General features: G+C 49.6%; 6 protein-coding genes across 6 annotated transcripts; 2 read left to right on the forward strand and 4 right to left on the reverse strand.

Annotated features, from left to right (window-relative positions):
* Nucleotides 1-610: 610 nt before the first annotated feature.
* TrAFT101_001784 (uncharacterized protein) lies at nt 611-3540 on the forward strand. Its single transcript, XM_024902396.2, has 3 exons — nt 611-685; nt 747-2792; nt 2869-3540. Exons 2-3 carry the CDS (start codon nt 954-956, stop codon nt 3196-3198), a joined length of 2169 nt encoding a protein of 722 aa, XP_024762913.1. The 5' UTR covers nt 611-685; nt 747-953; the 3' UTR covers nt 3199-3540.
* Nucleotides 3541-3692: 152 nt separating this feature from the next.
* On the reverse strand, nt 3693-9079 carry TrAFT101_001785 (uncharacterized protein). The gene is made up of 3 exons (XM_024910933.2): nt 8317-9079; nt 4814-8257; nt 3693-4751 (listed from the first exon to the last, which is right to left on the reverse strand). Exons 1-3 carry the CDS (start codon nt 8767-8769, stop codon nt 4143-4145), a joined length of 4506 nt encoding a protein of 1501 aa, XP_024762914.2. The 5' UTR covers nt 8770-9079; the 3' UTR covers nt 3693-4142.
* Nucleotides 9080-11029: 1950 nt separating this feature from the next.
* TrAFT101_001786 (uncharacterized protein) lies at nt 11030-12500 on the forward strand (the record flags this gene model as incomplete). Its single annotated transcript, XM_066126419.1, has 3 exons — nt 11030-11189; nt 11242-11479; nt 11531-12500. 3 exons carry the CDS (start codon nt 11030-11032, stop codon nt 12498-12500), a joined length of 1368 nt encoding a protein of 455 aa, XP_065982520.1.
* Nucleotides 12501-12573: 73 nt separating this feature from the next.
* On the reverse strand, nt 12574-14528 carry RNP2 (mRNA-capping enzyme subunit alpha). Its single transcript, XM_066126420.1, has 2 exons — nt 14161-14528; nt 12574-14097 (listed from the first exon to the last, which is right to left on the reverse strand). Exons 1-2 carry the CDS (start codon nt 14346-14348, stop codon nt 13104-13106), a joined length of 1182 nt encoding a protein of 393 aa, XP_065982521.1. The 5' UTR covers nt 14349-14528; the 3' UTR covers nt 12574-13103.
* Nucleotides 14529-14967: 439 nt separating this feature from the next.
* ATG20 (Sorting nexin, cytoplasm-to-vacuole targeting pathway/endosomal sorting) lies at nt 14968-17692 on the reverse strand. The gene is made up of 5 exons (XM_066126421.1): nt 17268-17692; nt 16887-17152; nt 16565-16831; nt 15363-16496; nt 14968-15293 (listed from the first exon to the last, which is right to left on the reverse strand). Exons 1-5 carry the CDS (start codon nt 17368-17370, stop codon nt 15198-15200), a joined length of 1866 nt encoding a protein of 621 aa, XP_065982522.1. The 5' UTR covers nt 17371-17692; the 3' UTR covers nt 14968-15197.
* Nucleotides 17693-18353: 661 nt separating this feature from the next.
* On the reverse strand, nt 18354-19217 carry TrAFT101_001789 (uncharacterized protein; the record flags this gene model as incomplete). The annotated part of the gene is made up of 1 exon (XM_024899583.2): nt 18354-19217. One exon carries the CDS (start codon nt 19215-19217, stop codon nt 18354-18356), a length of 864 nt encoding a protein of 287 aa, XP_024762916.2.
* Between the last annotated feature and the right edge of the window lie 352 nt (nt 19218-19569).

Raw genomic sequence — 19569 nt, forward strand, 5'->3', positions numbered from 1 at the left:
TGAGAAACGGGCCCCCAAAGTATCAGAAGGCCCTGGTCCTTGTCGCACTACTTGCCTCGATATACAACGAAATACCGTGGATAATACTCGGCTTCGTCCTCCCCAGCCTTTTAATCCTGCGTATAATTGATCATTGCGCCCTCATTAACCACCTGTCGAGAAGAGTGCAGGGTATGTCAGCAAACAGCTATAAAGCCAACGCAGCTGCAATGGTGCTAAATCGTTACGTTGCATTCAAAGCCCACGTATTGATAGCTTCTTCCTTCATAACGTAATATATGTAGCTGGGAGTACATATTACTTGATCAATTCAATAGTTTGAGGGCATCACGCAATCTAAAAATACAACATTCGTGTTACACTAGGCCCTTGGGTGTAGGATGATCAGTACCTATGAGAGCATTGAGTGTCGGGTCCATCGGCTGATCTTCGGGGGAGTACGGTTTGTTGACGGCGGCTTATTGGCGGCATTGCCCAATGGCCATCTTTTTTTTGGCTCAGTCTGCTGAGATCTTGCTACAATGTGTACCTTACCACTTGTATCGAATGGGTAATCGATCCGGCTGCATGGGATTGGCCAGCTGAGTTAGTAAGCAGCCCGAGTTCAGGTTGTTATTTGGAGAGCAGCCGCGACTAGATTGGCCAGTGTCTTAGTACTAGCGCCTGCGCACCTAGTACCAGATAGGTAGTTCTTCCCACTAGCATTAATTATCAGGAACCGCACTCATTCGCGCTGCTGCGATTAGAATCTTGTCCTCGTCCACCCGGACTCCAAGTCTCCTCCGCGACTTGTAGCGCAACTTGCCAACAACCACCGCCGCTGCTGCTGCCACGACATATCCCGGGTCGAAGCCAACTTCCAGCCCAACGCACCCGAGCATCGATCCACCTGTCGCACCGCTGCGGCGACTCGGCAGCGCCAGCGCTCGCGACGAGACCAGGACAACGCCACCATGGCCGCGGTTCAGCCATCAATGCCGGCTCCAGCGACAAGCACGGCGTCGGCCGCGACGTCGGTCTCGGCGTCTGATGATACCAAAGATGCGGTGCCCAAGCCGGGGGCCTCTGATATCCCGGTGCGCACGAAGGAGTCCTTTGACAGGCTGATGGTCGAGCGCTACACGATGCGCGACTCCATCGCCGCGTCTGCCCTCAGCCAGCAACTCAACCAGACAATGAAATCGTCCCACGAAATGCGTGAGATGATCAACGAGTACCGAAACGTTCGCAACGGATATCAGCAATGGTTCCCTCCCAGCAGATTATACGGCGAAGGCTACAACGGGTACGCCAATGGATATACAGAGAGCCACGGCCCTTCCCGAGTCGTGTATCCGTCACAGAAGCCTCGCCCCGGTCACCGGTCCACCCCACCCTTGAAATATAGCCGAAAGGATATGCTCAAGCAGGCAGAGCAGCATGAAGATTTAGTGCCGCTGCGGCTGGATGTGGAGTGGGATAGAGTTAAGCTGCGCGACACCTTTACATGGAATTTACACGAGCGTCTTTTGGCCGTCGAGCTGTTCGCTGCGCAGCTGGTCGAAGACATGGGCTTGAAACCTCCTGCCTCACAGCCAGTCTATGAGCAAGTCGTGCAGCAGATGCGGGAGCAGCTCAATGACTTTTACCCTTTCGCCTATTCCGAAGAAGACTCGCTGGACCCAGAGCTCCCTTATTCCGCCTATAAGAACGATGAGATGCGCATTCTTGTCAAGCTGAACATCACCATCGGACAGCACACCCTGGTCGATCAGTTCGAATGGGAAATCAACAACCCAAATAACTCACCGGAAGAATTTGCTGCCAGCATGACTCGAGATCTTTCCCTGTCTGGAGAATTTACAACAGCAATTGCCCACTGTATCCGCGAGCAGTCACAGCTCTTCACAAAGAGTCTCTACAGCATTGGCCACCCATTCGATGGCAGACCGGTCGAAGATTCAGATCTGGTGGCTGCTTTCCTACAGACGCCCTTACCAACCGTTTTCCGCCCGCAGCAACAAGCCAAGGAATACGCCCCGTACCTGTATGAAATGAGCGAGGCCGATTTGGAGAGGAACGAAACAGTCTTTTCTCGTGATCAGCGCCGGCAGAAGAGATCGATAAACCGAAGAGGTGGACCGCAGCTTCCTGACCTCAAAGATAGGCAACGTACCATCCGTACGCTCATCGTCTCGTCTGTGCTCCCTGGTGCTGCGGCAAACATCGAAGAAAGCAGGCTGTACAAGAAGGTGGCAGGTCCTCCCAGGAAGCGGCCCGCCCGTGATGGTGAGATATCAGAGTCCGACGAAAGCGAGGATTCGGCTCCCGAGTCTCCTGCGCCATCAAATTTGGCTGGTACAGCTCGTACAAGAAATATGCGTGGTGCTGCAACTGCCGCCCAACAAAGAATGGCCAACTTGGGCCGGTCAGAAACTCCAGACATATCTAGTCATCATCATGAGACTAGGACGTCCCGTCGCGTCCGTGAGGAAACGGAAGAGCGTACGGACTTATGGGTAACGCTGAGAATCAACAACAGGGAAAAGCTGAGGCGAGTCATGAGGGGCGATTATCGCGACTTGGCGACTCCCTCAGTACCACCCGATACTCCTGGCTCAACATCCAACACGAGAACACCGACCTTCACAGCTCCACCAAAGCCCAAAGCGATGACACCTGTTCCAGCTCCTATTTCATCCTCTTCAGCGCCTGCAACTCAACCAGCAGGCGCTTCAGGGGCCGTTCCTCCTGGCCAGATAGGCCGCCTGCCCGCGCCGCCGCTCATTCCCGGCCAATCTCCTCCCCCAGCAGTAAGTTCCATCAAACAACCCAATATCCCCTGACATAAATAAATAGTCATCGTCTCACATCGCGTTCTCTCAACAGCCTCCTCCTCCTGAATGGCTTGTGCAGTCATTAAAGGAGCTCGAAAAACAGTATCCCAACGGCGATAGGTTCGAGGCCATCATGAAATACTCACATCTTGACCCGGTCACGGAGCTGCCCATTCAAACACAGCCCATGCCGGAAGGCGTTAAATATGCTTGGCTTCCTCGCATCCGCTGTCTGGACTGTACAACAAAGCTTTATACCCCTGGCCCGGATATGACAGCGCAAAAGTTCGAGGCCCATCTCAAATTCTCTGGCCATCGTGAAAAAGTTAGGGCGAGGCTAGCATCCCAGGGCAATGCTGGGGGATCCTCATCGGCGTCATAACCAACTTGATGAAAGCGAGAGCATGGGGGGGCCGACGAAAGGAGTAATGGATGAGCGTAATAGAAGGGCGTGGATCTTGAATAACGTGCTACATGACAGCCCAGAAGCAAAACTATGACAACCCTTTTGGTGTTGGTAGATATATGGGACGGCGGAGGAAAGAGAAGAAGAAAGAAACAGTATGCTATTGTATTAAACAGGTGTTGCTTTGGTGTAGAGAAAGGGCCTTTTTCTTCTTCTTGTTTGGAAAGATTATTTGTCAATTTAGGAAATAAGACGGCGGATCAGTAAATATACTTTGAAGAAGGCTGGCAGTACTGTGAGGCAACTATTCACCCTGTGATTGAAATCTATATTACCAGAAAGTTAACATACCATAATGTCAGGGGCTCCCGGGAGCCCTCTGAAGTGTATATCTCTCTTTTTACAAAAGCATAACGTTATTACAGGGATCATTCTTCCGCTGTAGAGAAAGAAAAGTATCAAAAGGAAGAGAGCCCTTTCACAATTTTATTTTCTATGCCCAAAAAGCTAAGAAACATTGGGGATATATAACATTTGCAAGCGGCTTACATCGAGTGTTGTGTTCTCCCACCTCCATGAAGTATCATTCTCTGTCCCCTCCCCCTTCTCCTTCGTTATTCATCATACAAGAAGGTAAACCGGCTTGAAAACAAAATTCAAAAGGGAGAAACAGGTAATAGCAAAAAGAAAAAAGCTTCCCCGCCTCCAGTGCTTTGAACAGAGAAGAACTAACAAAAGAAACGACGAAGACGAAGCTATAACAACGAATAAATCAGAGGGGGGCTAGTATGAACAATTTGTCTTCTTCAAAAGAACACAATTCCATCTCAAAGGAAAACCTTAAAGAGTAATAAGAAAGAAGGCATCATTCTCGTCTCCAAGCAGAAAAAAAAATCAAATTCCTAACATACATATTTTTTTCACTCGTCATCATCATCATCTACATCCATGTCCGATGCTCCCCTCGCTGCCCGCCCACGAGTAGAGCGCGTGCTTGTCCTGGCCGTTGCCAGGGCGCTGGCCTTGACGGCCGGTGCCGCTTTTCCTCTGCCCCTGGGAGCGGCGAGTTTTCTCCCGTTGCTCTTTGGCTGCGGCTGCTCTGGCTCAGACTCCTCCTCGTTCACTTCTTCGGCGGCATCTTCTGCTTCGTCGTTTTCAGGCTCAGAAGCTTCAGAGTTGTCTTCGTTGCCGCTTTCTTGCTGATCAGATGCACCTTCGTTATCATTGTCCTCTTCATCACCGTATTCCCATTCCGCGACGCCCTCCAACATTTCTTCTTCGTCTTCTTCGTCGCCACGCTCTGCGTAAGTCGAGATGTTATGAGAGCGGCCACTGCGCCGTCGCTCACTCTCAGGAATATTAGATTCTGCCTTCTTAGCCTTAGGAGCTGCTTTGGGCCTTGCGGGCTTCTTGCTAGGAACTTTAGTCGACTTGGGCTTTGGACTTGGCTTTCCTCTGATAACGGTCTTCATCTGAGTCTTGGGTTTCTTTGCTGGATGGTCTGCGGATTCGTGTATTGACTTTCGTTTCTGGAGAACCCTGTTAGCATCATTCGGTTGTTCATTGATTAACAAAGCTGTCTTAGTAATACCTTCTTGCGGTCCATCACCCGAATCAAGTCATCCAACTTCTCGTCCAGCTCCTCTGGAATAAACTGCTTCTGCGCAATATGCTGAGCAACTTCGCTGGACGGGAGAGCTGTATACAGCCCCGTAGGCAGACCAACTTTGCCTGGCCAAGCCTGGAAGCTCCAATTCTTCCTCTCCTGGTATTTACGAACCAATGTCTGCGCTAGATCGCTTAATACGTAAAGATTTTCGCTCTTCTCCGGTTCAACGCCGTCACGCGTTTGCTTCACCCTTTCGGCGTATTTGTAAATTAAAGAAATGTTTCCCTCGGTTGCAACTGCGCCCAAATAGAAGAGGAAATAGTTTGCAAAATCAACCAGGTCAGCTTCGTCTGGGCTGTAGTCTGGATGGTGAGCCAATAATGGGATAAGTCTTCCCATGAGGGCTTCCATGATCTGCTGCTCATTCTGGGCGTAGTATCGAGCTCGTGATCGGAGCCAGGTTTCTACGCGATTTTTGAGTTCCGGGAAAGGTTCGAAAGCTGTTAGGAACAGGATAGTATGGAAACGCGCGCGCAGTTTCCCTCGAGTGAGATAATTTTGTAGCTTGTCCATAAAACGACGGCGTACCTGGAGCTCGGAATCTTGAACGAGCTCCGCAAGCTTATTGAAGCCTGCATGGTCAAACTGATCATCATATTTTTTCACAGTGCATAGCTTCAGAATCATGAGACCTGCCAGAAGCCTAAGACGCTTTTTGTGATGTTTGGGGGTGTCTTTTACTTTGGACAGCTCGCCTTCCGCGACAACATAGGTTTTAAGGAGCTTGAAGATAGGCTTGATCCGCGTCTCTGCATCAGCATCTGTCGACGTAGCAAGAGCTCTATTAACTAGAATTCTTATCGAAAGACTCTTCGCTTGGAGCTCCTCATCCATGTCGGCATCATCGACCCAAGTTGGATCTTTATCCCCGGCCTCAGTTCGGACTTCGTGAAGAACCTTCTTTATGGTTATATCGTTGATTGCATCGTCCGAGTCCACGGTAACAGTCGGTGCCAAACGCTCCAGTTGACTAATAGTAGCCAGCTTATTGAGAAAGTGAGGCGCTCCATACTTCAAGTTCGCCATCACCTTCCGTAGTAGAGTTGTGGCTGTCACCTTACTCTTATCATCGTTCTTCGCCAAGAGGACGTTGATAGCGTACTTGGGTGTCTTGATGGGAACGCCGTAGAGAGCGTAGTTGATGAGTGTCTGGGTGAAGGTCTTATCATATTTGACGTCCTCGGGATACCTCTTAGCGTAAGATGAGTAGGCCTTGAGAATATCGCTAACAGAAGCATCCTGAGATTTGGTAGTTTCGGTTGGAGCTTTTTGGATCAGTTCTTTTCGCAGTTCTTCGGCATGAGCTTTGAAAATATCGGGATTTCGCTGAGATATGTCGTTGAGCACCTGATGCGCCATAGTAGCGAAGCCGTTCTTATCGCTCTTTGAGTAGTCCATGATGGTGGCTAAGTGGCTTCGGTTGAACATGAGACAGCTTGAGCGATATAACAAGGGAATCAGTGTGTCCAGAGAGCTCGCACCAGAGCTTGCCGATATTTTCGTGATCAGCTCGGCGATCGCGCGTCTCACGGTCTTGAAGTCACTTTCAGACTCAATCGCGTACTTGACAAGCTGGTAGCTACGCCGCTCATTGAGCTTTACAAATTTTTGAAGGTCGCTACGAACCTTCAACGGATCGGGAAAGTAGGCACCAAACCATTGCATAGTTTTGGCGAGGCCAGCCTTGACTTTGTCCTCGTTAGCTTCGATGACGCCGCCGTTGTATGCTTCGCACTGCTGGATGAAAATCTCAACGCCCTTGGCAAATTGAGGCTGGCGCGCCTGCATGGCAAAGAATGCCTTCTGTGCTGGAGTATCGAGAGACTTGAGCATCAACAAAATTCTCTCGGCTCGTATCTTATCCTGATCGGCCTGGCCAGCCGCGGCTTTCCCTTGCGAGGACGCAGCGGCAGTCTTAGCCCCTTTGCCCTTTATGAGGGGATACTTTAGGGGTATCAGGCATTCGAACATGACGCGGTCGAGAAGCACATTGAGGTCGGGGTCGTTGGCATAAAAGGCATTGATAATGCGCGATGGAACACCTGAGAGACAGGCAGTAACGGCTTCCTGTCCGTCTGCAATCTCCCCAGCACCGACTGCCCACAATTTGCCGAGCAGGATCATGGCCTCGACGCGTACAGCTGGTTTCCTGTCTCGACATCGATCTGCAAGACTTGCAAAGACTGAGCCCTCCTTTTCTACGCCGCCAATGATGCCCAGCTTTAGGACAATATCTCGGAAATCGAAGAGCTCAATTGCCTTAACTGCTGCCAAACGAACCTTTTCTTCGCTATCGTTCAATTTGTCGACCAGGGCTCTTACTAGTTCATTTTCTTCTTGGCTGCTTAAGCCAATTCCTCCGGCAGAAGTAGAAAGAATGTAACCAACTGCGGTTACCCAGGCAGTCCGTATAGTTCCAGTCTTGTCGTTCTTCCGGCCGACAAAGTTGCGATATGTAGCATGATGTGTCTGGGCGAAGGATTGTGGAGAGTACGGTTTGGTGAGAACGTTGGCCTCAGCTACAACTGTAGGAGTATCATCCATCAGTCTAATCGGGGGGTATGCGGCGGGATCGAGTACGGGGGGCTGCGGAGGGCCTGCAGCTCCAATGCCGGATATCATGTCGCCGAACGTCTCTGTAGCTATAAGCCGCAGGTGAACGTTATCGGCTGACAGCTCAGCATCTAGCTGAGGAATAACGTTTTGGAGGACGGCAGGCGCTGCTCGCCAAAGCTCTCGGATAAGAAGATGAGCCTGGCGAAGACTCCTCAGATCAGCCTCGGAGGGCCCTGCATGGCTATCTTCCTCGTCTGAATCATCTCCTCCATGGCGAGTGCCATTCCCAGCAGTTGCAAATCCGGAAGCATTAAGAATCACATCGCTGAAGTACTGGCTCACGTAACGTGCCATCTTGTCTGCACATCCATTACAAATAGCTTTGGCCATGACATAGGCGGCCGGTTCTGTCTTGTGAAGGAGCGTCGATTGCTTGCCGTTTTGCTCTTTGCTTCGGCCACCGCCAGGGGGGGCTGCTCGCAAAAATTGGCTGATGATGGCATCAATAACACTCGCCGGTACACTGCCAGGAGACTCGTCAATCAGCTGGATCAGCATCTCTGTTAGATGGATTTCAACATCCTTTGCAACTTGCTCCTCAGCCGGTGCCTTGGCATTTGCAGACACTCCATCAAAAGTAGAATTGAACAGGCGCAACAAGAGGTCGTCGGCTCCATGGATTTCGGATATAAGCAGAATACTCTTGACATCAGTTAGAGACATGAGAACGTATTTGTGTTGGCTATTATATGGGTTCGTAGGGTCTTGGAGGCTCGGTAAGATATCCTTTACGAATAGGCCGAACATCATCTATGCAGAATCAGATTAGCAAGCAAGGCCAAGACAGGTGCAAGACTGGGCGAGTCTACCTTGAGCTGATCATCCGTAAACGGAGCATCTGGGACAAACAGGCGCAGGATATCAACCAAACAGCACGCGGTGTATGCTTTGACGCCTCTATCCTTGTGCTGCAGCAGATTGCGATGCGCTAGCTGGGCGGAGACATCCTTGAGCGAGCTCAGGTCGACCTCGCCTTGTTCAAAGTCTGCCAGCTCTTTAGACAGCTTCTCCAGACGAGTCAGAAGAGTGCCGCTGGGGATTGGCTTCGCAGGCCGCCACGACAGCTCTTCATTAAACTGGAGTCGCTGATGCTCTCCCTCATCATCGCCCTCAGCTGCTTGCGGTTCCGCCTCGGGCTCTGCTTCTGATTCGGCTTCACCTCCAGATTCCGGGTTCGATTCTTGGAGCTCTGCCGGCGCGGTAGACTCCTCCTCCACTGGCGCCGGCGCCGACCGTCTCCTTGCGGATTGGCGAGAGCGCATGTTTGCGCAGGTACAAAGATGGCGACGTGTTGCTGTCGAAAGGCGGCGAACAAACTGTCCCGAGGTCCGCTTAATTGGCTGGTCGCGAAGGCGTTCGTCTGCTGCGGCGCGCGGGTCACAGCATCGCACAGTCAGAAATAGCTTGTTGACGGAGAGACGAGCAGCTGCCTAGCTCGAGGACGCGACGACGGTTCTCGGCAGTTTTTTTTTCCCTGGGTATTGTTGTTTTTTCCTCACCCCGGCGTTGGGCGTCAGAGAATGATGCACAAAGATAACGATTTGCGGGAGGGCACATGGACCAGAAGTTTAGAGGGGAGCTCCAGCGCTCAGTTACGCGACGCGATGGGAGATGTTCCGGAGTGGCCCCGCGTTTATTGCTAGCCAGGAACTGCGCTGCTGCTGCTGCTGCCACTGCGAGACGGTAAGCCCGAGGCGAGGACAGACACCAGGCCTTGTGTTTACGTCTGGGTCGCAGGCGCTATATTAGCCCGTCTATGCACAGGTAGGCACATGTACATTTCCAAACACTCGTTGCACCAACGTCCCTACCTGGCAATAGTTGCAGTCCTCGCTGGGCCTTTTATTGGGCAATCTGTGTTACCGAGTTATATCAGCTCTGTTCTAGCCCTTGGCTTCGCTCGACATCGTTTATCTGTTTATTGCAGTGCCGAAACTTGATCGGAAATTCAAGAATCAACGTGGAAGTATCAAGAGGCTGAGAGCCCCCTATTTTTTTCACCGCCGCTCCCGCCGCGAATAAGTTGCTGTGAATATTAGCTGATGTAGCATCGCCAGTCCCGTGCGACATGATTCGACTTTGTACCATTTTTAGATCTTCTCTTACGTTTGTCATTTAACATGGAATCTGCCTATACATAGATACCTACCCAGCTGCCTGAGCAAACACGCTGGTGAGTGATGCTGGCGATGCCCAGAGAAAGTTGCCAGCTTTCTCAACTTCTACGTTGCGTTCAATGTTCTCTTTCAATTGGCAATGTCAACAAGGCTAGATTGAATAGTACCTGTAGACGTCAACAGTAATAGCAACTGTGGGCACAGAATCGAGGACTTAAGCCACCGAGTTTGGTCTATGGATTCTATTAGTGAGCAGAAAACATCGAGCTGCAGCAGTCCGTCCTGACAAGCGGCTTTCCACTCGATGCTGTATACGCATCTGCTCCAGCATCGCAAGCAAGCCCAGACGAATCGCCAACCGTGTTTGTTTCACAATTCGGGTATCTACTCAGAGCCGGAGTTGCATGACTGTACTCGTGAGTTCTGAGAGAGATTGGTGTACAAGAAACCCCGGATGTCACCATCAGCTGCCATATTCTGGAGGCACGACTAGATACAGTGCCGACTAGCACCATGATGACCACAGCAGTCACAAAAAATACAATAGCTGTGTTGTATATCATCTTTCACGGGACCTGAGAGACTGTCTCCTATTTTTTTACCATTGACACGTACACGTTCATTGACATTAATATATTTATTCTTTCTTGCTTTTCCAATATTGTAATTCCAGGAGGCTTGCTATTATCATTCTCAAACTCACATTTCCATCACCACAGCTCGTACGGGAAACCATTCCAAGCTTTTGTCATCTATTCAGATGCAAAGAAACCAATCGTTGACGTGGAATCGCCACACTTGTAGGCGTTGAGTGGGCAAACACCTGTAAGTGCCAAGTCGCCAGTTTGCCGGTCCGGCAAGGCAACTCCTCAACATCCATTCACCAGCGTGCCCAGTAAACAAACGGAATAAATTGGCGCGTGTTTCTGATTTTTTTTCCCTGCGTGATTCAGAATATTGAGCGAATAAAAAAGACGAAGAAGAAAGGCTCGCGCATTTCATCACCTCTCTTTTCCTTCCCCCCTCCCACCTTGGTCCTCCACCTGCATCCGACACACTCGTTCATTATAAACTGCAACAACATTCGACTTCTCCCTCTCTCATTAACTTCAAACGTTTCTGCTCTCTCTTCATATCTTCTGAAGCGTCCTAAGTAGGTATGAAACTCTCCTACTCTTCCCTTCTGCTGTACCATCGTCACGCCTGTATCACCTCGAGCTACTCTTCCCGACAAACTCTTCCCGTAACACCGATCACCAGGGCGTTCCAAAGCGGATTCTCGCTAATATAGTGGTTTCTAGCCTTGTTGTTCTACTTAAACACTCTGCAAGACCATTCTGAGTAGGCTGCCCTTCTTCTTAGCCCCCATCCAAGCATCATTAACCTATCTTCCATAGTGGCGAACATGAAGGACTCGGAATCTGGCGCTGCGCCTCAGCCGAAAATGAGCACATTCCAAATCGCTAAGAAGCATCTTCTGGAAATGAAGTTCCTCATGGGCACAGCCGTTGGTGTCTGTATGCTCGCTGCAATTCTTGTGATTAGCCTCCTGGCAGCTCACTGCGGTATGATTTCCACCCTGCGGAACAGAAACTACAATGATTCTGACCAATACAGCTGGCCTAGAAAAACTACTTGAATCTCAGAGAAGATTTGCTATTGCGAACGAAGAGGCACTCCCCATGGCTGTTCACAAGCTTGGTCGCCGCGATGCTGACTTCCACGAAACCAACATGGCCATATCTGACTCCTCTGCTGAGGTTGTTGCGCTGGTTCTCGACAATGGTTCTATCTCTGCCGAAACTCAGTCCCTTGTACCCAAGGACGTGGTTTCTATTACCAGCATTCCGATCTCGTAAGTTTACCGCATCTCCTTAACGAAGATTTCTTCTCACTTCTTCATAAGTACCCAAACGGCCACATCGACCATCTACAGCATCATCACTCCAACCCAGCCAGTTATCGTGACAAGAACTACAACTATGACTACTTCAGTCCTTCCCCCTCCAGAGACATCCGTGTGCTCAGCCTTCAGCACTACGGTGACTGTCACCGTGACCGTCGTGCCTACTCCTAGCCCCTGGGCTTCCAGTTCTGTCCTCGGCGACGTTACCGTGACTGCTGGCGCATCAACCATCACCAACTTCAACACTGACGTCTCTTACACCAGCGGACTTCCAGATGCCACCATCTCTGGCAGCCCATCGACTGTCACTGACATTGATGTCTCTATAACTGGCTTGCCGGACGTGACCATCTCCGGAAACCCATCCACGGTAACTAATGTCCTAACCGACGTATCTCTTACCAGTGGTCTTCCCGATGCGACCGTCTCCGGCAATCCATCGACTGTCACTGCAGTTCAGACCAGCTTCTCACACACCCCAGAACCTGTCACTTCGTTCGTCACCGTGGTTATCTCTGACCTCTGGGGCGCTTCAGCCAGTTCTTCTATCCCAGAGCTAGTGACGGTCACCGCCATTTCCACAGTCAGGACAACTGTCACCACTATCGATGCCGCCCCATCCCCCATCATCGTCACCGTTACAAGCGCTTACCCCGAGCCCACGATGAGTACCTCGACGGTTTCCTCTGATAGCTCTAAAGCCGGCGCTCAGACGTTCCGTCCGAGCGTCCTCACCGAAACAATCACCGCATCTAATGGCGAGCTCGCCACAACCACTACTACTATCCTCATACCAACAGCATTCTCTAGCATTAATGGCACCGCGAGTGTTTACCCATCCGGGACTGCGACGAGTGTCGTTATGCCTACCATCCCAATTGTGGTATCTGGCAGTAGCAGGGGCATGGAGCCGCTCAGCCACGCTCTTTGTCTCATCACGGCGATTACAGCTATGATGTCCATGCTTTAAGAGCATCTGTTTTAGTAGTTAATGCTCTTTGAGATACCTTTAGAGAGATATTCCACTGCATGTAAGGTATATGGGAAGGAACTGGTTTGGTTGATTTTCTTTTCAATCTTCTTTCCTTTCGAAAGGAAAGCATTTACGGCGAACTGGATGAAATATGGTCTTCAGGCTGGCCATCGGATAAGGAATGACGCTTTGTTTAATTTTTCAGAACAATTTTAGGCAGTTGGGAATCACAGGTTATATAATCGCAAAGGCTCTGGGTTTCAGAAAATGTAGGGTCCCGTAAGAAGATGATCCATAACCCAGTAAACTAAATGATATCTCGAATTGAGAGCAATCGAAGAAACAATACCGTATCCATCATCAAAAGAAGAAAAAGCCTGGTCCAAACGCCTCCATCTTGTCCCAAAGAGGCTGCTCCTACGACTCCAAATGCTATCATACCCAATTAGTATTAACAACAACTCAGGTATATATACCCTTCGTCCCAAAGCTAAAACCTCTTTCCTTGTGCCCTCGTCCAAGCAAAGCCTGAGCAAAAGGGCGATTCCGACCCTCAAAAAGAGCATTCTCCTTGAAACCACTGAAGTGAGCTATGTCTTTCTAACGCTGCCCACGCGCATTTTCTCGTGCTTGTCTGGCCTTCCAGCTTTCTCTGATCCGACCAGCGGCGTCATAGAGGTCTTTTACTGAAACGCGGTCTTTGATGCTGTCCAGGACGCTTGAAACTGTACTCGTATGGTTTGCTTCGTTTTTATCGTCTCTGAAGCGCAGAAGACGCCATCTTCTTTGGTCATCTTGGTTACATTCCACAATGCGGTCGTTCAATGGGTCGTTCAAGCCTTTCAACGTCTCCCACTCCTCTTCCGTAAGGTAAAGGTCATCGAAGCGGGCATATTTTTCCGGACCGTCGCCCTTGAAAACGAAGAGATCTGCTTTCGGTACGCTGTCATAGTCGATAAAGGGTTCTGTAATACCTTCTTTGCGTTCCCATTCATCCGGCTCAACAGTCGGGAAAGTAAGTCTCATCCGTAGGTCAATGGTATTTTCTTCTGGTGGCTTCCACTTAAGAATGTGCGGATCAGTACCGTGCTTGTAAGGCGTATTCCGGCATGTGAAAATAAGGCCATCGTTTCCGTGCTTTAGTTCTGGGAGAATCTGCTTGAACATCATCTCAATGCCGTAGCCGAGTTGAAACGGCTTCATTTCCATGTAGAAAGGTTGGTATTGTAGCTCGTCAGGGTAATCCTTGAACATCTTTTTATACGGCGTATACAGTCTCTCTCTAAAATAAGCCAGCCGTTTATCAAGAGATCGATCCATAAGTTTGTTGCCATCCATCACGAGACAGTCGAAAACGAGGAATCGAGGCTCCATTACTCCATCAGCTCGTTTATCCCATACTAGTTCGCCGTCAACAAGCGTTGCTGTGTGAAAAGCACTGACGTCCGTCTCGCGCGGGAAATGCAGGCTCTTATTGGTGATATACCAATAATCATTCTTGCGATCAATCAAGTAGTGCGCCTCTGTCTGGTTCTCATCCTCGGTCAAGTAAAGAAGGTAGCGGATTCCATCGGATTTCTCGCATACGTAGTAGCTGGGCAGTTTGTTAGCCATAAAAGTTTAAGAGATCCAGGTGCCTTGTTGGCGAATGACTTACTCTTGTTTGGTCAATTCGTCCAGATGTTGTCTGGCAAAACTGACAGGTTGCGCGCCCGGAAAGCTGGTCTGTTGTCTACCCAGCAGCTCTGCAACTTCTCGGCGCATAGTATGCAGAAGCTGGCCCTCGGCCTTGATGCCGGGTTCGTCAATTGACCCTATGGGCCCATCCGTTTTGTTGGGCTCCATTGCTCGTCGTCCTGACCTTTGTCAATCGGCGCGTTGCAGCTTAGCGGTGCTGTAGGATCGAGATCGCCGAGAGAAGCTGAAAGCCAGCTGAATGGCCGTATTGAATAGAGTAGTAGCTGTAAATGATATGGAGCTGCTTGATTGAGCAGCCAGCGCGCTCGAGGCAGGACACCTCGTGAGCGTGGAGCCTAGCGTAGTAGGAATAAATTGAAGGCTGAAAGAGCTGCGCTCCGTCGCTGTGACGTCCCTTTAACAGCTCCGGCGCCTTGTCCTTATCGATAAAGCGCAACAACCGTAGCTACTACAAGGCCGCACCAGGCAAGTATAGTAGGCAAAGCGTGAGAGTAGATTGGAAAATCAGTTCTGAAATCATGGAGAATCACCATCATCTTATATATCTATATATTTTAAAAAGTTTGTTTACATCTAGCAATAGTTCCAGGGTCCATTAATATAAATCTTATAATGCACCGTTATGCTTTCCATGAAATTAAAATTACCCAAGGTACAGTTAAGCCTCTATGAATACAGGTACAAAGCATAACTTTACCAATACCATTACTGGGCAAATTAAACCTACACACAAAGATACTGCGCTAAGGCAAATAGATGAGAGTGAATAAAGATTAATTGCTATCTAATTATAGAGCATTGCATGATGATATCACCTATTTGTTATTCAGACCAAGCTACTACGAAGTAAATCGCTCTAGAAATGACTCTAAGAGCAGCTTCATAAGAATATGAGGTATAGTAAACTGACCAGTTCAGATGAGAAACTCGTATTCTTAACCTTTCCTCTTATATTAGAAATTCGTCATCATGATTGCTCGTTCCAGTGATAAGTCGCTAGTTCTCGTCTATTTTGTCGACCTCTGCCCTGGCCTCTTCCCACTGTTGCTTGCTCTTGCGCGCCCATTCAACTTGGCTTCTCGCATATGCCAACTGTAAAGACAATTAGCAACAAAATTTGATGAGAATTCGGTGGTGACTTCTCGGCTGTTGTAGACTTACCATGTATCGCCTCAAATCATCTTCCTTGTCTTTCTGGAACCGTTTCAAGTCGCTAAGCACACTCGCGCTGGCATCCTTGACATCCCTTTCGGAAGCTACTTGCGCTTGTTCTAGCTGCCCTATAGACTCACGCGTCTTTCCTATAGTATCTCGGCGGGTTCGCTCGGGGTCCACGTCAACGACTCCCTGCACTGCGTGGCGGATCGGACCAAATATCTTGTTTGTTATAGAGTTGGTGCTGGGCATCTTTCGGTGTGTTATGCTCGTCGTACTTCTCTCGGGAACGCCTTGGTTTACAGACGGGGGCACTGACGGAAAATCGCCATGAGTGGGTGGGAAGTCGGAATCTATGGATTCGGTGTCCTCTTGGCTTCCATCGCGTCGATGCTGTGTCGGGGGCTCTCTAAGACTTGCCGACCGCTTAGGAGGGGGAGAGATTTGCTGACTGCTTGAAAGATACTGTTCAATGCGCCTCGCTTCTGCTTCACTGCGCTCAAGTTGGTCCAACAGGGCTCTTTTCTTGTTGAGCTCCTCAGTTGTCATATCTTGCTGCACACGCTTGAGGACTCTATACCGCAAGACGCTTCTAACGACACCTGCAAACTGGGCATTCTCTCTCATTGGTTCTGCAAAACTTGCGCCCAAAGTGCCTGAAAGTTCTTCAGTCGCAATATACGACGCATCAGCGGCTTGACCGATCCGTTCAATGGCTGGTCCTAGGGACGGGGCTTGCTCAGAAAGAGCAAAAGCGTTGTATCTTGACCCCAGTTCGCAAAGGTCTGCCGCTAGTGACGATAAATGACTAAGAGTTCGGCGATTGACCTTCTCCATAGGGCCTGTTAAAAGCTGTTCCAGCTCCTTAATCGACGCCTCATAAGAAATGAAATACGGGTCGAGCTCCTGCTCACTGAGATTGGATGCATCTGCTGGGAAGCGTTCGATCGCATGCGCAGCACCCTGGATGACAGAAGCATTTAGGTCGGCGCCCGTGCCTGCTGAAGTCTTGAGCTTCGATGAGCTCGATGGGACCGGAAGAAAGCTGTGAGCAAGTGTTGGGTTCGCGGTGTCCAATGGCGGTGCTTTCAGGATAACCTTGGGAATAGAAGCAACCGGGTGAGCATGCAGAACCTCGCTCTAGCGGTATATTAGCAAAAGTCAAGATAACCAATAAACTTGAGAAAAAGGAAAGGAAAGCCCATTACCCAGCTTGAGTTTGGATCAAGAAACCTCCACCAAACTCCGTCTTCTCTAACGGCGTCCATTCGGCGACAGCGATTCAAAAAGACCATTAACATGCGCTTTCGTAGATCGATAATTTGCTGATCTTGCTTCGCACTCGTGGGATTCGCAGCGTAGTCGGCCATAGTATGCTTCTCTGGAATGGGAGGGATGACGAGAGTCGGGTGAAGACGGGTCAACGCATCTCTGAGCGAAGCGAACTCAGAGTAACGACGACGAACCTCTAAATCCTAATTCTAGAAGTCAGAAGACGTGAATTCAGCAGAACGACTGAGTGCGGCTCACTCCGGTTTTGATAGTGTACACAATATATCTCCCTCCACTTTCAACGCTTTTGCCCGCATCTGTAATCATAATTGGCATGTTCGGGTTCTCATAGAGGATCTGCTCGATACGGCTGTTATATCCGCCTGGCCTCCGCCGCGGAGGAGTGTCCTCCCTCAGGACGTCTTCATCGTCGACTTGGCCAATACCATGGCTGAATGGCGGACGTGGTGACTGGCCAACGTCGCTCCCAGTTGAAGGGGTATGAGAAGCCTCAAAAACGCCATCTACAGTGTCCAACTGCCGTTAGTTTTGCCATTATTCTCATCGCGATAGACCAGCGACCAATTTTTGAGCAATAGGCCCAGAGGCGCTCCGGGAGTCGAGGTGCAATGGACTTACAGTCTCTTGATGTCGGCGAGCTCGGAATCGCCGACGACGAGGTCTGTGAATCCCGGCGATCGAAGCTGGTTCCGTAAGGATTGTTGTCTTCGTCGTTCCACATGACGGCGGCTCTTTTGTGCGGTGCTGTCTATATGTGAATACGGTTCTGCAGGCGGTGCGCGGCTGTGGTCGTGGCCTTGGGTTCTCTCAAGATCGTCTGAGTGTGCTCTAGCTGTGCCTGGACGACGACGAGCTCTGGGGCAACTGTGGCGGGGCGGAGTCGTTTAAGCCGCTGCGACGTGGGGTCGAGATCAGGGTATGCAAGTCGCTGTGAGCGCTGTCGCCATTATCCAGCAAACGCGAGTACAAGATGCTGCGGCCTGGTGAGAGAAACTCGAGTCTTGAAACGACGATGGTAGGCAGAAGCGGAGAGCGAGTTGGCGGCTTGCGAAGCTTCGGGAGAATCTGGCGCAGGGCGAAACAAGAACCTGCTAACGGTCTGATGACGATACAGAGCGCGCACGGACCACCTGCATTTACTTGTACCTTGCAAAAAACAGGGTGCCAGCCATGGCTGGGGCGCAGGTTCGCCGCAGGTACTTTGACAGGCAAAAGTGAAGCGATTCTACCTCTTCCACCAACACTGCCTCTATGCCTTTTAGGTGGCTAGATCCATGGATGCTGTTACTCGCCGCAAGCCGTGGCTGCCTATACATCAGTTTTGCAGGCCCAAAGCCAGTCTTTCCCTGTTCATTTCTTAGTTACAAGTACTAAGCTGGTGGACGAGGTGTTTTCTTTCTTTCTTTCTTTCTTTCTTTCTTTTTCTTTTATTCGAGCAATATTCCATAAATTTACATTAAATTACATAAAAGCCCATGAGCCCCATGATGTGATGTTCTGGACCAAGTTATCCTTTTGAACTACTAACCCATACATTCCGTCAAACTATATACCCGAGATCCGGTATCCATACGGTAAAGACACGTATTGCAGTTATAAACCTCCTGCTTATTGGTAACCTTGTAGACTATATAGTTCGGTGATTGTTTAAATAGGGAGGATAGTATTTCACCTATCTCGCTATAGGAATAGCATCGCAAATGTTTATCTGCGTTGGGAATTCATCTCAAAATCGTCGCTGTGAACCGTGGCGGCATCACTCCGAATTGACTCCCTCGAGTCGTTAGAAGCGTTAAGATTGCATAGCATTGATGAAGTATCATCTTGCTCGTTCGCTGCTGACTTGAATGTCCTTTTATCTTTCTGATTATTGAATTGCGATGGGATGTTTTCAGGGCGCCTATTTGTCGCTGAATGATCGAACCTGATAATTGCTCTCTGTTCAGGTTCTGGAGAAGGAGAAGGAGAACTTGCAATGGTAGATGCCGCTCCAGCAGGCAGATTGAAAGCTCTATAGAAGCGTTGCCACCATGTAGGATGACCCGATGAACATCCATCCGGAGCTCGGCCTGGCTCCTTGTGAGAGTCTTTGGTTTTTGGGGGTTCAGGCGCTGTTATATGGGAATGTGCAGGATATTGTGTTCCCTGTGGCAGATTTGCTGAAGCCAACGTGTGGATACGAGCAGTGGGAGAATTTATGACGCCAAAAGGCTGCGTTGGCAACACCTGAGGTCCCGGTAAGAAATAAACAGGAAAGTTTTGAGGTAATCCGTTACCGAAGACCAAGTTTTGTGGCATTGAATATAATCCTGGCGGTGCTGTGCCCTTCGGGGTGCCATGGTAACGACGTCCTCTTTGCTTCCCAGACGCATGATTCGTTTTGGTTTTGATGCGGAATATTCTCGCTCGGCCCATGCAATACATCCAGACAATTGACAAGATGATAAATGTAACAACAATGGAGAATATGACGCCAAACCGAGTAGCTGAGGTGAGACAATGCCATCCGAGGCAAGCATCGGACCGGCGAAGAGAGAGTGTTTCCTTTTCAGCACTGAATAGTGACATAGTGATAGCCAAACTCGGCTAACAGAAGTGAGGCGATCAAAGATGGGTTTAATGACGTTCAGTTGTATCGTGGAATATCGCACAATGTCGCGTATATCATCTTGATTTTGAATCATCTACCAGGAAGCTGAGCATGAGTGCTGGAATAAACAACCCAAACGTCTTGTTTGTGCAAGAATAGAAGAATGTATCCAAAAAATATAGATGCCTGAGGACTAGCGAGTGCCTCCATTTGTCGGACGGCTGGCAAAGCGCATAGAACGCTCTCCTAGGAAATGCGCAACTACCTAATAGAGGATCCATTTCTTGAACATATCGTTCAATGGCAACGAATAATGGAAAAACGTGATGG

This window comes from Trichoderma asperellum, chromosome 1 (genome assembly GCF_020647865.1).
Source record: "Trichoderma asperellum chromosome 1, complete sequence".
Classification (NCBI taxonomy): Eukaryota; Fungi; Ascomycota; class Sordariomycetes; order Hypocreales; family Hypocreaceae; genus Trichoderma; species Trichoderma asperellum.